Source organism: Pygoscelis adeliae, unplaced genomic scaffold (assembly GCF_000699105.1).
Source record: "Pygoscelis adeliae isolate BGI_AS28 unplaced genomic scaffold, ASM69910v1 Scaffold108, whole genome shotgun sequence".
Lineage (NCBI taxonomy): Eukaryota > Metazoa > Chordata > Aves > Sphenisciformes > Spheniscidae > Pygoscelis > Pygoscelis adeliae.
In genome coordinates, this window is record NW_008825498.1 from 1,870,453 (window position 1) to 1,883,247 (window position 12,795).

A 12,795-nucleotide genomic window follows, 5' to 3' on the forward strand; every position below is an offset into this window, starting at 1 on the left:
AATGCCTGGGGGCAGTAAAATGAACAGGAATCAATGGGGGAGCTGAACAGAGGTAATATTCTTGGAGGGGGAAATGGTAAGAAGTAGTTGGTGGTGTAATTTTAAACTGCTTTTAGAAACCTCAGAACATAGACAGTCTGTATAAAGAGCAAACCTGTGACTGTCAGATGGACTCAGTGATCCAATGAGTTTTTATAAATTTCTGGTTTCCGTGAAGTTAGGACTGTGAAGCCCTGGCTCAGGGTTTCAAAAATTGCCATGCTACTCTGGATTTCATGCTGAAATTTTCATTTTGACAGGGATTTGGCAGTGGTTGTAAGACTTTGTTGACATGCAGAATCAAAGGATTATATGATATCATTCAGAGAGTCATTTGACTCTCCAGAGGAGAGTGATAATTTCAGTTAAACTAGTTTTCTGCTGAGCAACCTGAGTAAACTTAATCACTTACTGAAATTAGTGTCATCTAGGAGACTTGACATGTAACTGCAAGCAGAGGTTTCTCCTGTACTGTTCCTAACTAAGATTCCTATTTTCTGTGGATAAGGAAATGAAGTGAGAAAGCATGAGCTTTTTTTGTAAAATGGGAATAACTGACCAGTACAGTGATTAGTTGTTTTTTGCAAGTGTTACTGTATAATTCCTAATGTTCATGGGAATGCACTCACATGCTCCAGTGGCTCTGAACACACTGACTTCTATTTCTTCGGCCAGTTATGCCTTTCAGTACACATTTAGAGTTACAGCATTAAAGATCTGTGCTCTTACATCTAAACCAGAAGGCTTTGGTGAGACCAATTAAATTCAGGCTTTATCCCAGCAAATAGTCTGGTGGTTAATTGTTTTGAATCCTCAGCTTACTCTGATGCTTACTGGTGCATACCAGAGAAGATGCAAGCCTGTTTGAGGCAACTAAAGAAAAATCCACTCTTTTCCCCACACCCCTCCGGTTTTTAGGTTTGTGAGTGCTCTGTACGCAGCTGTCACCACTTGATTTCTACACGTTATTTGCTCATGTGTTTCCTTGATCATAAGGCTCAGGGTTGCAGCATCGGTGTAACAAAAATGAAACCTTTTGGGTCTGAATCTGGGTTATGTTACCGGATGACTTATTCTGTGAGGCCCTATCTTCCATTTTATTCACTGTATTGATACTTCCAGTGCTTGCTGAAGACAGCTTAGAAATTTACCTTCAAGACCCTTTGACTTCAGGATTAGATTTATATAAAAATCTAGTCTTCAAGATCTCTGGGCTTACTTTAATAGACTGCAAGACTTTTACCTTTTTCTGGCACTCATAAGACACCTCTGTTGGGCTCCAGAACATAAAATCTGTCTCCTGATCTCTTATTGAAGCCTTTGGCAGATTTTTCTGGTATTTCATGGTGATAATATGTTTGTGCTAAAATGAACAACTTAGCTGGTACTTCTTTTATGCAGGTTGGTAATTTAGAAGCCAGCCTTTGTTTTTCATTATGTTCCAGTATCAGGGCCTGGTCAAATATTTGATACGGACTAGATGCTGTAGGGCATGTTTTTGTGGTCTGTACATATCTTATTCTGTACACTGCAAAACGCCTGCTAAATTAAGTCTCTTAATGTGAAACATTGCCACTCTCAGTGAAAGCTGTAAATGTGGACGTTTGCCTGGATGTATTTCTTGTTTGCTTTATTCAGAATGAGGATGAAAACAGAGCCAGTGAAAGCAAGAAAACGAAACTGGAAGAAAAAGCTCCATCAGGACACAAGACTTCTAGCAGTAGGGAGTGAGTATCTTGGCTATGTTTTCAACATTGAAGGCTCAGGATGATCAAGGAGAAGATGGGTGCCCATCTTCCCCCCAACAAAGTGTCTCCTCATTATTAATCAGTGGGTAAAATTTCATTGCTTCTTACCCTTCAGACAGATTTACCTTGGAGTTTCTACTAGTAGTTGGTGGAAATTAATTTCCATAACCAAAAACATTGGCCAAGGACAGTTGTTTTACATAACAGAAGTAAAGTAACCCTTCATGTGAAGGGTTGGTGTGTTATGGAAAAAACTTCCTGGTTTTTCTCTAATACACAGTGGGGTTTGGTTTTCTTTTAGAAATCAGCTGTGCATCTAGCTTTTTGATCTTGCAAAATCCGTGCTTTTAAATTAACCCAATCTGGTAATTCTCCATTTACTAAGTTTGTAAACTGAGACTAAATTACTTAACTGGCATTGTCTGGGAAGCTGCTGGCATTGAGATTTGGATCCGTGGATTTAGCCTCACATTTGCTTGATAGATTAGCTAAAGAAAAGTGTGAGTGACACAAAAGCAAAGTAATACAGCATTAGCAAATCAGTAACATTGTTTAATACTCTTTTACTTGTATGTTATTTCTGTAATTTTCCATGCTTTTTGTAAGAGCTATTATGCTTTTATTTGATTTATTTCTTGGTCAGTGCTAATCCACAGGAAAGAGTAAGTTTTTCTTCCACTGCCTTTTAAAATTGCTATTTCAGATCAAGCAACTGAAAACTGGTATAATTGTGTCATGGAAAATAGTTCTGTGTAGTAAGTAATTGCCAAATTACAAATACGTGCGAAGCTGCAGCACATCAGATGCTAGAAATCTTGTTTGCCCATTCTGAATTAAACAGTGTCTTACTATTTGTTAGGAAACAGATGTAGAATGAACAGATGCGTTTCTATCTTGATTATGCTTTTTTACCTATTACTTCTGATATTCGCTTGATTGCCAGTGCAGTTATCTGAAGGACGTTTAATTAAATGAAACTATATGGTTTTATAAAAATTTGTAGAAATAATTATTATGGGAAGCCAAGAATAGTCAGCAGCGAAAGTAAGAGTGTACTGAAAGGCTACGCTGAGAAAGCTTTCCAGTTTCCTGGGTTCCAGAGAACAGTTATCTGGACCATCTTTTTTCTGAGCTGTTAGGCGGACTAGTCTGCAACAGACAGGCTGGCGCTAACATTGGCATTAATTTCTTACACTGTAAGTGTTTAGGGTGTTTTTTTAAGAACCGTTGTAGGGATGTGGTTTTATGGTTAGAACTTGTCTACTGTGTTTTCAGGTCAGAACAAATAAAATAGTGAAAACGAGTTCAATCTGGCTTCGTAGAAACCTAGTCACCGAGATGATTATTCTCTTTCTTTTCCTGCATATCTGGTTTGCTAGGTCTAACAACAAAAATCTTGTTTGTTTAAAAAAAGAGAAAAATTTTTTTTAAATTCAAAATTAAAAAAAAAAAAATTACAGTGTTGGGTTTTTTGGGGTTTGGTTGGTTGGTTTTGTTTCTTAAGGAAAAAAAAAAAACTGGATTTGTTCATTTTGTCCAGGTCTTCAAAGCCAAGTGCTGCTAAAGAGAAGGATTTACTGCCGTCTCCTGCTGCCCCAGTCCTGCAGAAGGATTCCAAGCAAGAACACGGGTCCCGGAAGAGGACAGTCAGTCAGTCATCATCCTTGAAGTCCAGCAGCAACCTCAGCAAGGAGAGTAGCAGTGGCAGTAAAAGCAGCTCATCTTCTAAACAAAAGAAGACAGAGGGGAAGGGTTCTAGCAGTGCTAAAGAAACCAAGGTAAAGGGCTTACTCTGTAAATGCCTTAAGCCTGTGCTTTGCTTTGCAGTTTGACGTGCTCAGTGTGATCTAAACAATAACTTGCAGTTCAAGTTAAAATGTAATTAGTTTTAGATATGCATTGTTTCATGTCGTAGTGCTTAAGTACCTTGGAAGTCTATAAATTAGAAAATAACTTGGGAGAGATCATGGAATACTAATGCTTATTCCTACCAAATTCTTATGTTAATTAGTGAAATGTATTTAGTCATCTTCTGATTACTGATGCTGCTTATTTATTGTTTAATTTGTTAATAAGGAATATCACTAGAAAACTGTTTACACAACAGTAAACGAACAGTGAGGTTACTCTTGTTTCATCGGAGCAGATACAGATCTTGCCCTGATTTTTTAAGGAGAGCAGGAGCTTGGTCCTCACTCAGTGCTAGGATGCAAAGCTATAGTGCTCATTTTATGACGCTGTGGGACCCCAGAAAGATTATTTTAACACCAGCTCAGGAAGGTACAAGCGCTCTCTGTGGTTGGAGTGGAGAAAACATGGTTATAAAGATGGTGCAGAAAATCTTTTTTAAGAGGTGTAGGTTAGGAAGATATTTAGATGGTGGAATTTAAAAATATTATAAGATGATGATACTCTTAGGTCACTAAATTGCAATGTGCTTTTTCATCAGTATATAAATATGTATTACTGGACAGAAATTAGCCTGTGAGGACATCTGAGAGTGTATTGTTGAATACCTGTGATGAGCAGTTTCTATTGTATAGCTAGTTGTTGAGCGTAGTATGTTTAACTGGGAGGGATTTCACCTTTGTCTTTGCGATTCCAACGTGTGCTGCAGGTGCTGGTGCGGCTGTCTCCACGCTCTCTGCAGCAAAGCCCCAAAGCCTCCGGCAGACTGTGGAAACACCGGTAGTTTAAGCAACTGCTAAACCTCAGTAGTTGGATTTGCAGTCTCTGAAAAGCTTAAAGCAAAGTCTAAAAACGTTCAGGAAGGATAGTTGATTTGGGGAGGAGTAAAGCAGCTGATAGACATTAGCAATGGCAGAAAGTAACTTAGTCATCAGGGTGGAGTTCATGAATATCTGAACTGGGAGACATGCTGTATTACTTCAGATGCCAATACGATGAGATCTTAGAAGCCTGGCAGGGTTGCGTGTATCGGTGGCTGCGTAGACACTTCCAGGAACTGTAGATAGTGAATTTAGCTTACAGGCTGAGGCTCTGCCCTTTCTTAATTCATCAGCGTAGAAATGTCCCTAAGCCAGTTGTTAATTTGTGAGATGTTTATCGTTTTATACTTCAGATATGCTTAGTCATGCCTTTCTTAAAGTAGTATGTGCTCTTCCTGCATTGCACTGCATGTTTTGTTATTGTTTCCGTGTTACGATGGTAGATAATACCTTGCCGTGCAAATCTGGTGCCTTGCAACTCCAGGATCCTTCTGGTTAGCAATAATCTGATAAATGTAGGTTATGGAATAGACCTATATAGATGGCCTTTGGTCATGATAAATCAAGAGAGCGGAAAACACATATGAAGCTGGGGAGTTGTTTTATACTGTTTAGCTACTAAAAATGAATTCACTTACGATTCACGGAATGTTTTTAGTGTCCGGTCTTTAGCCTGAAGTGTCACGTTGAGCCGTGTATAATTCAGGGGAGCAAGGACAGCGTGTTGTGAAGACGGCTAACTTTTCTCCCTGAAGGTGATGCTTACCCTTCCGAAATAACATTTTTTCTTTTTTCAAGGCAAAGACATTCAGCAGAGCGTATTATTGATAGAAATGAGAAAGGATAAAAATATTCATCATCTCTTTGTTAGAGTGGAAAAACAGGACTTAGAAACAGTGACGTGGGAGATTCAGGGAGGGATTTCCTGGACTCAGGTGTGTCCAGAAAGCCTCAGCTGCATTCTTTCCTCTAATGGAGATCTGGTGTATTAGTGAGGAGCTTGATTATAGCCTCTGTGTCTACCCCTGTGCCAGCATGAGGTGAAAGCCTCGTGGAAGCTGTGTTACTGCCTATGGTGAACGGCAGCTAAAGCAGCTGCAGAACTGACCTTACTGTACATAATGCCTGAAGTCATGGGAGATATTTATACAACAAATACTCTTCTTGAAGGCAGAGAAGGTTTAGCTGTTCTTTAAATTTATTATTAGGCAACCATTTTCCTTTCAGGAAAAGATTCTGAACAACTCATCAAACTGCCCTCCTGCGTCTGCTCAGTCTACGGAAAGCTCAAAGTCAAGAAGAGCAAAACTTGTTTTTGATGACAGGTAAGAACAGCAAAAGGTGCCTCTCCCTTTGTGGGGATGTCAGTCGCGGAGCATAGCCAGCTCCCGGTGGAGAAGAGCCCTCGTTTTGCTTCGCAAAAGACGTTAAGTCAGGCTCACGCTCTGGAGAGCTGCGCATTGCTCCTGCAGCCGTGTGCTTGTCTGACTGCTCCCTGTGCCATTTACTGGCAGGCAGCGCAGTCCTTGAGAAGGAACCGTAGCCTGCCCTGTACGTTCCTACCGAGCATAAAAGGACCACGCAGTAGACTTAAATAGCTCAGGGTTGTTCTGTTTCTAAATGCACCGGGACACTGCTGCTACCTGTCTGCCTGTTCTCTTGTGGACAGAGCCCGCTTCCTCTGGAGTCAGGAGTCGCGGTCGTTGACAGTAGAGAGGAGCCTTCCTTTTTGAAATTCCAGATCCACAAGAGCGGGATTGGGATTTAATCCTGTGGGGTCAAAGAAAATATCCTGAAAAGGCAATAAAACAAATACTTTACCGTGTTGTGCAGACTTTAGGTTTCACTTGTTCTGATTCAAATCTCAGCACAATGCTTGCTCTTAAAGCATTTCTCTTTGTTCTTCTCTTTAAATTCACTTTACAGATAAAATTATGTTTATACCAAATGTAAAAGTAACTTCCTGGTTAAGAACTCTTTGGAAGTGGGCAAGCTGGCTGGTCGGTGGTTTTTTCCAGATAGTTATTCCTTAAAGAAAAAAAAAAAAAAGAAAGGAAAAAGTTAAGCGAATTTGATGATTACACTGTCAGTCAATCATTTATGACAAAATAGTTTGCGGGGATTTTGTAATTATTCCAAGAGAAAACAGAGCCAAGAAATTAAGATAAGATCAAACTTTAAAAAAAAACCCAAACACCTGAATGTGTATTGCAGTATAGGAAGACACAGTGAGAGCACCCTCCAGGGAACAGTAATTGTGCTTTGGAATGGCGTCATGTTATAACCTTAGGGTTACGATTGAGACATTTTAGGATTTCTTGGGCCTAGAACTGATTGAACGAATTTTGTAGGTATATAATCTTTTTAATATTAACTGTTGCTTTGTAGCAACATCAGTTTCCTGTAAGTGGACTGTTAAAAATGTTGATTTCAAATAGCTTTAATTCTTAGAAAAGTAAGATAGAATGGATGGGAGAATTTATTTCAAACGTTAATCAACTCATAGGTAATACGTTAATAGATTGAAATGTATGATTACACTTCTATGATTTCCTTCTGCTAATCTAGTCATGAAAGTCACTTAGCCTTGATTGTCCTGGGTGGCAAAGCAAAAGCAATTAACACCTGGATGCATCTTGATTATTTTGTATTATTACAATAATTTTAAAATATTTCACGCCCTCAGTAATGCCAGTCCTGGAGGCACTGGATTAATTTGTCCTCAAATTTTGCGGGTTTTTTCCTTCCCCCTGCCTCTGTTGTTGGTCAAGTGTTTGGTTTGCTTGACTATCAAATGTAATAAATTTAACCAAATCATGGGTACTTATCAACTTACTTGAAATACTGTTTTGAATTACCTGAAACTGGAGAACTAACTTTAAACTGTTTTTAACAGTTTTATCATACTGTAACTAAGCATACTAGCTATTTTCACAACTTTTTTAACAGTTTTATCATAGAGTAGCTCCTGTAACTTGAGTTAAGGCAGAAAAAATATGATATTGGCAACATTAAGAAACTTCAGTCATAAAAGGAAATGCAGTATGGGTGGGGCTGAGTCCATAAATTTGTGTCCTCTGTTGCAGGACTTACTCAGCTGATCATTATTTACAAGAAGCAAAGAAGTTAAAACATAATGCAGATGCATTGGTAAGTCAATCTCCAATACTTACCCAGTGTTTGCACATTATACTGGGGTTTGTTTACTGCTTTTGCCATTTTGCTGCCCTTCTGTACTGGAGCTTTCTTGTACTTCCTCTCTGGTTTTTGTCCTTAAAAGTTTTTTCCAATCTCCTCAGTCTGACAGGTTTGAGAAGGCTGTGTACTACCTAGATGCTGTAGTGTCATTCATTGAGTGTGGGAATGCATTGGAGAAAAATGCTCAGGAATCCAAGTCCCCGTTCCCTATGTATTCAGAAACTGTGGAATTAATCAAGTAAGCATTGCAAAGCATGTACAAAAGTCAAGTGGGTGGGAAGGAGGTCTGGAAATCAGAGCTTCTCGATTCACTGAAGTCTTGCCACCAACTTTTGAGATCTCTTATCATTCTCCAATAAAACTGGATCACTTGCCAGTTTGTTCCAGTTGCTGAGGCTTAAAGTGTTTTCACGAAGGTTGAGATGCTTTCTGCTGAGGCTCTTCAAGTCTCTCTACAACGCATAACGCATGAGAAGCAAAATTATTCCAGTTACTACAGAGTCAGCATTTTGTTTAGGGTCTGAGAGAGGTTCCTGAAATGGTGAAGACAGTTGAAACTAGAAAGTCATAAGAAAGTCAGTGTTTTGTGATTGATAAATGATACTGTAATCTTTATTTTGTTGTTTACTTGATGTTTTTGTTTGTAGATACACTATGAAACTGAAGAATTACTTGGCACCGGATGCTACGGCTGCAGATAAAAGGCTAGCAGTGCTTTGGTATGTGTATTCTGAACTTAATACAATGCACTGATTAATTTCAAATGTGTTATCTGCATGAAATGCTGTATTACACTGAGTTGTCAGGTGCTTCTGAACCAAATATATGAGTTTTCCACTTGGCTGTACGTAAAGATTAATGCTGCATACCTGATTACTGTAAATTGGGGCAGAGGGGATGTTGACAACGAGGGCCAAGTCTTTGAAATACTAAGGAGTAACAGCAGAAAGGATGGGGGTCCTTCCTCTGTACTCACCCAGCGATAAGTCAGAATTTGGACTGGCTGTAAAGAATTGTCACAAGCCTCCCGGATTAATGAAATGGCTGCAGCAGGTGTAGAGGACCAGAACCAATTGGTGTCAGGTGGAAAAGAAAGGGGAGGCCATGGCAGAATGCTTCAGACTCAATATGTCCTGACACGAGCGACAAATAAATGAAACCCGCGTCTAGGAAGTGATTTAGTGTTGTCTCCTAAGCTCAGAACTGGAAACTGATCATATCAGCAAGGTCACTGAAAAGTATGGTTTCAACTTAAGGCACACAGAGCTGGTTTTATTTCCTTGCAAATTTAGAGGTGGTTATGGATTTTTTTGGTTGAGTTACGACTCGAGAGCTGGCTTGTCAGAGTTGGCAGAGAAAGCTTAAAAAACACAGCTACTAGATTTTTGAAATTCACTGAGTTGTCATAAACTTGAGTTTAACTGTAAATATTTTGTTGTTCTGTCTTTGGTCAGTCTTCGGTGTCAATCTCTACTATACCTAAGGCTTTTCAAACTGAAAAAGGAAAGTGCGTTGAAATATTCTAAAACTCTGACTGAACATCTGAAGGTAACTGCATATGTATTTTCTTAGAATATTAAAACCTAATCAAATTAAAGCTCTACATCACTTAAAATTCCTGAATCCAATTTTCAGACTGCTACATGTGAACTTGGAATATACCCTGTTTAGAACCGGACCTTGAAAGTATATTAAAGTTGAGTAGTTCAAAGCTGGGAAGAGGCAGCATGGCTGTCATAACCCTACTGGTCCTAGCATGATAGCTCTCTAGTAATAATTTGATCTAGCTTTTGTCGTCTTTAACAAATTCAGGAGGCTTCAAGGAGAATTTAAAAACGTTTTTCTTGCTGCAGATATAACAAGCTGAAACTTCACTTTCATGTTTAAGCTTAAGGGAATTCAGGACCTCAGGGTATATTACATGGGCTGCAGCTTTTCAGCCTTCGCAAAAGCTGGCACCAGAGCCAACTTCTAATTCAGAACCAGCGTGGTCTTTCTGCATTTTTGTTGTTCGCAGTGGGCTGTTTGAGATTTGTTTTTAATTATCCCCCCCCAGTGAATTAATCTAAATTCCTGTGCAACTGATTTAAAAGTGCTGTCAGGGAAAGGAGATGGAGAAATGTCCTTTGAATGAATTTATTTGAATCAAGATGTTGCAGATGAGAAGAACAGTTACGATACTTCTGTAATGTTACTCAGTCCTTAATCTAGACTGAGATTTGCAAAGGGACACTTGGGGGTATGTAGCTAATGTCACTGGGTTTCTCTGAAAGTTCCAGCTGTCAATACTAAGAGGAAACAGGCTTGTCACACGCCTGACTTCTCAGATTTTTTGAGACCTCTTTAATTGTTCAATGCCAGTAATAGCAGATTTCTTCCTATTAGTGGGCTGAAAAAACCAAAAGGTTCTCATAAGAGGCAATGGGATCTAATGGTTACAACAGGGGACTACTCCAATCCTATACTTATTTAGTGGCCTTTGTGTTGCTAAAATAATCACTTAATTTGTGTCTTGGTCATCAGTAAGAAAGGATATTTTCCCAAATTTGAATTCACTTTGATATTATTCAGAATTTTGGTTGTTGCTTAAAAGAAAAACTACAAGAATTCATTTGTTCACAAATAACCAATTAAATAACCAGATAAAGTATAGCTAGTTAAAGTACAAGCATAAATCCGGTGACAAATTTATTTTTCCCTAAACAGAATTCCTATAATAATTCCCAAGCACCATCACCTGGTATGGGAAGGTAAGTAGTAAAAGCTGTTACCTGTATTTCTCAACTTCTAGCCTAGTTTTCTACATAAGCTGTGTGCCTGGGGTGCTCGAAGAGTAGCTTTTCACTCTTTAAAGTGTTGGGGTGATTGTTCTGAGGGTGTAGATTTTGACTGGGTTGTTTGCGTAATTATTCTCATAAAAGGCTTGGAAGACTGCTGCTTGCGATAGTGCCCTGCAGAGGGTCTGTCAGGCAACTCCTTGTGGCAAAAGAAAGGGTCAGTGTGTCACTAACACACAAGTCTCTTGTCTCTGTGAGTTTTGCTGGTTTATTTAATGCTTTTTCCCCTCAAAACCATAGCTTTATTAATGCTGCAAGCCCAGACGGCTACAAGTACTTTCAGGGTTGTCTGCTCTGTAGCATAACAGTTTAATTCTCTTCTTTAAAACCCAGCAATGGTCCTGTGATAGATTACTCTGTGAGCTTTAGGAGGGCGTTTCGGTTTGCATCGTGTTATCTGAACGTGTAATACGGCAGTATAGTTACCACGTAGTTGTAATGTTTTCGTTATTACTCTTTAAGGTTCAGTTTATTTAAACAATGAATTTAAGATTTTATTGAATTAAAAGATGATGAGGTTTGGTAATGAGGTTTTGGCTGTGAAGCTAAAACGTAAGAGTTGGAGGATCCTCAAATGCTACTGCCAGCTGATGCATTTCATTTGTTGTAGGGCAAACCCTGACTTGTTCACGTGTGAAGCGGGAGTGCTTTAGCATCTCACGCCCTGAGATGTGGGAAGAGAGGTCTTAGAGAGTATTAATCTTACAGCATGATACGACTGAAGTACGTAGATTTGCATTTTACAACGTAATATTGTTCTTTGGTTAAGCAGCAAGCCTGTCGGTATGCCGTCTCCAGTCTCTCCAAAGCTGTCTCCAGGGAATTCAGGAAATTACTCTTCCGGGGCAGCCAACCCTTCAGGGAGCGGGTCTTCGGTGACGATCCCCCAGAGGATCCATCAGATGGCAGCCAGCTACGTCCAAGTAACATCCAACTTCCTCTATGCCACTGAAATTTGGGACCAAGCCGAACAGCTGTCTAAAGAACAGAAAGGTAAGGGCTGGGTTATAACGTGAGACGTGCCGGAGCGTGCTGAAATGCTCCTAGGCTTTGCATCTTGGAGTGGCGGTTAATGGTGCACAGGATGCTTGACCAGGTCCGCTGCAAAAGTAAGATGGAAAGTTGGACCTTCGACTACAGTGACACCCCGGGCTGGTTGTCTCGGTTGTCAAGCTGGTGTTGGAGGTGTAATGTTTCCTACTGGCTATGTGTGTAAAAAAAAATAAAAATCTTTGTTGCGTTTCCTGTAAAATGTTAGGTGTAGGAAGAGGGACTTGGTGTGTTTCCATTTCTGAAATTCTGAAGTGGAATACACATTTGAGGGGGGAGGCCGAGGAAGTCTTACAAGAGTTTAACCGTACTCTAATTATTCTTATCGACCAGTCTTCTGCAAAAGAGTAGAGAAATTGATTAGAAAGGACCTTTTTCCTTTATTTTTATTCTTCCATCTTTCAGCCATCTTTCTTTTCTTCTGTCTATCTTAATCTAAAAGATTCACGCTGAAAAGATGAGGAGTTTGGGTGTAATATTTCCCATGTAAAAATACATGCGTGGCTTAACTTGTGTTTCTGTTGTTTTAGAGTTCTTTGCTGAACTGGATAAAGTTATGGGCCCTCTGATTTTTAATTCGAGCATCATGACAGACCTAGTGCGTTACACCCGTCAGGGATTGCATTGGTTGCGCCTGGATGCCAAGTGATACTTTGAACTGAAGGAATGGAAAATGGAACACGTTTTTCTCGCTGCCTCTGATTTATCTCCACAACACTGTGTCATGTCGATAAGGAAGACTGCCATAACACATTGCTTAGTTGACACTAAGAGCAAGGAATGCTTTCACATGTCTCTCATCTTCATTTGTGTTTTGTGTTTTAACCCCAAATCATCTGGTTAATGGACTTCTTCAGTATTCCCGTTTTAAGTTATTTAAATATTTTAAAATTTGCTACATATAAAGGTGTAGTTTTGCTGATCTATCACGGATAGATCATTGGAATTCCAGTCATAATACATAAATAGTCCGTTTAAATCCTATTTATTTTAATTTTTTTAATTTTAATTTTGAAAAGCCCAGTTTTGGGCAGTTTTTAGCTATTTCTTCCCTAAATTTACCCTTTCGAGTACTTAGCAGAAATTAAACATAGACACTTTATTTAAGTACTTTGTGAGCTTTGTTACTCTGTAATGTCTTGTGGTGGTAGAGCCTGTAAAAGGAACTAGGGTTGATAGGTTCTAACGTGTAGG

At 39.3% G+C, this 12,795-nt stretch overlaps 1 protein-coding gene across 4 annotated transcripts in view; it reads left to right on the forward strand.

Annotated features, from left to right (window-relative positions):
- The window catches only part of AFF4 (AF4/FMR2 family, member 4), a 33,359-nt gene extending 20,570 nt beyond the window's left edge, over positions 1–12,789 (forward strand). For 2 of the 4 annotated variants that reach the window (XM_009331396.1, XM_009331398.1), the window contains exons 13-22: positions 1,678–1,766; positions 3,328–3,565; positions 5,744–5,841; positions 7,603–7,666; positions 7,816–7,952; positions 8,362–8,433; positions 9,169–9,262; positions 10,421–10,464; positions 11,324–11,544; positions 12,132–12,789. In XM_009331396.1, the coding sequence (XP_009329671.1) occupies positions 1,678–1,766; positions 3,328–3,565; positions 5,744–5,841; positions 7,603–7,666; positions 7,816–7,952; positions 8,362–8,433; positions 9,169–9,262; positions 10,421–10,464; positions 11,324–11,544; positions 12,132–12,250 (1,176 nt within the window). In that variant the 3' untranslated portion in view covers positions 12,251–12,789. Of the gene's footprint in view, positions 1–1,677; positions 1,767–3,327; positions 3,566–5,743; positions 5,842–7,602; positions 7,667–7,815; positions 7,953–8,361; positions 8,434–9,168; positions 9,263–10,420; positions 10,465–11,320; positions 11,545–12,131 lie in introns of all 4 variants that reach the window. The other 2 variants (XM_009331397.1, XM_009331395.1) reach the window with 1 other exon arrangement.
- Positions 12,790–12,795: the final 6 nt, after the last annotated feature.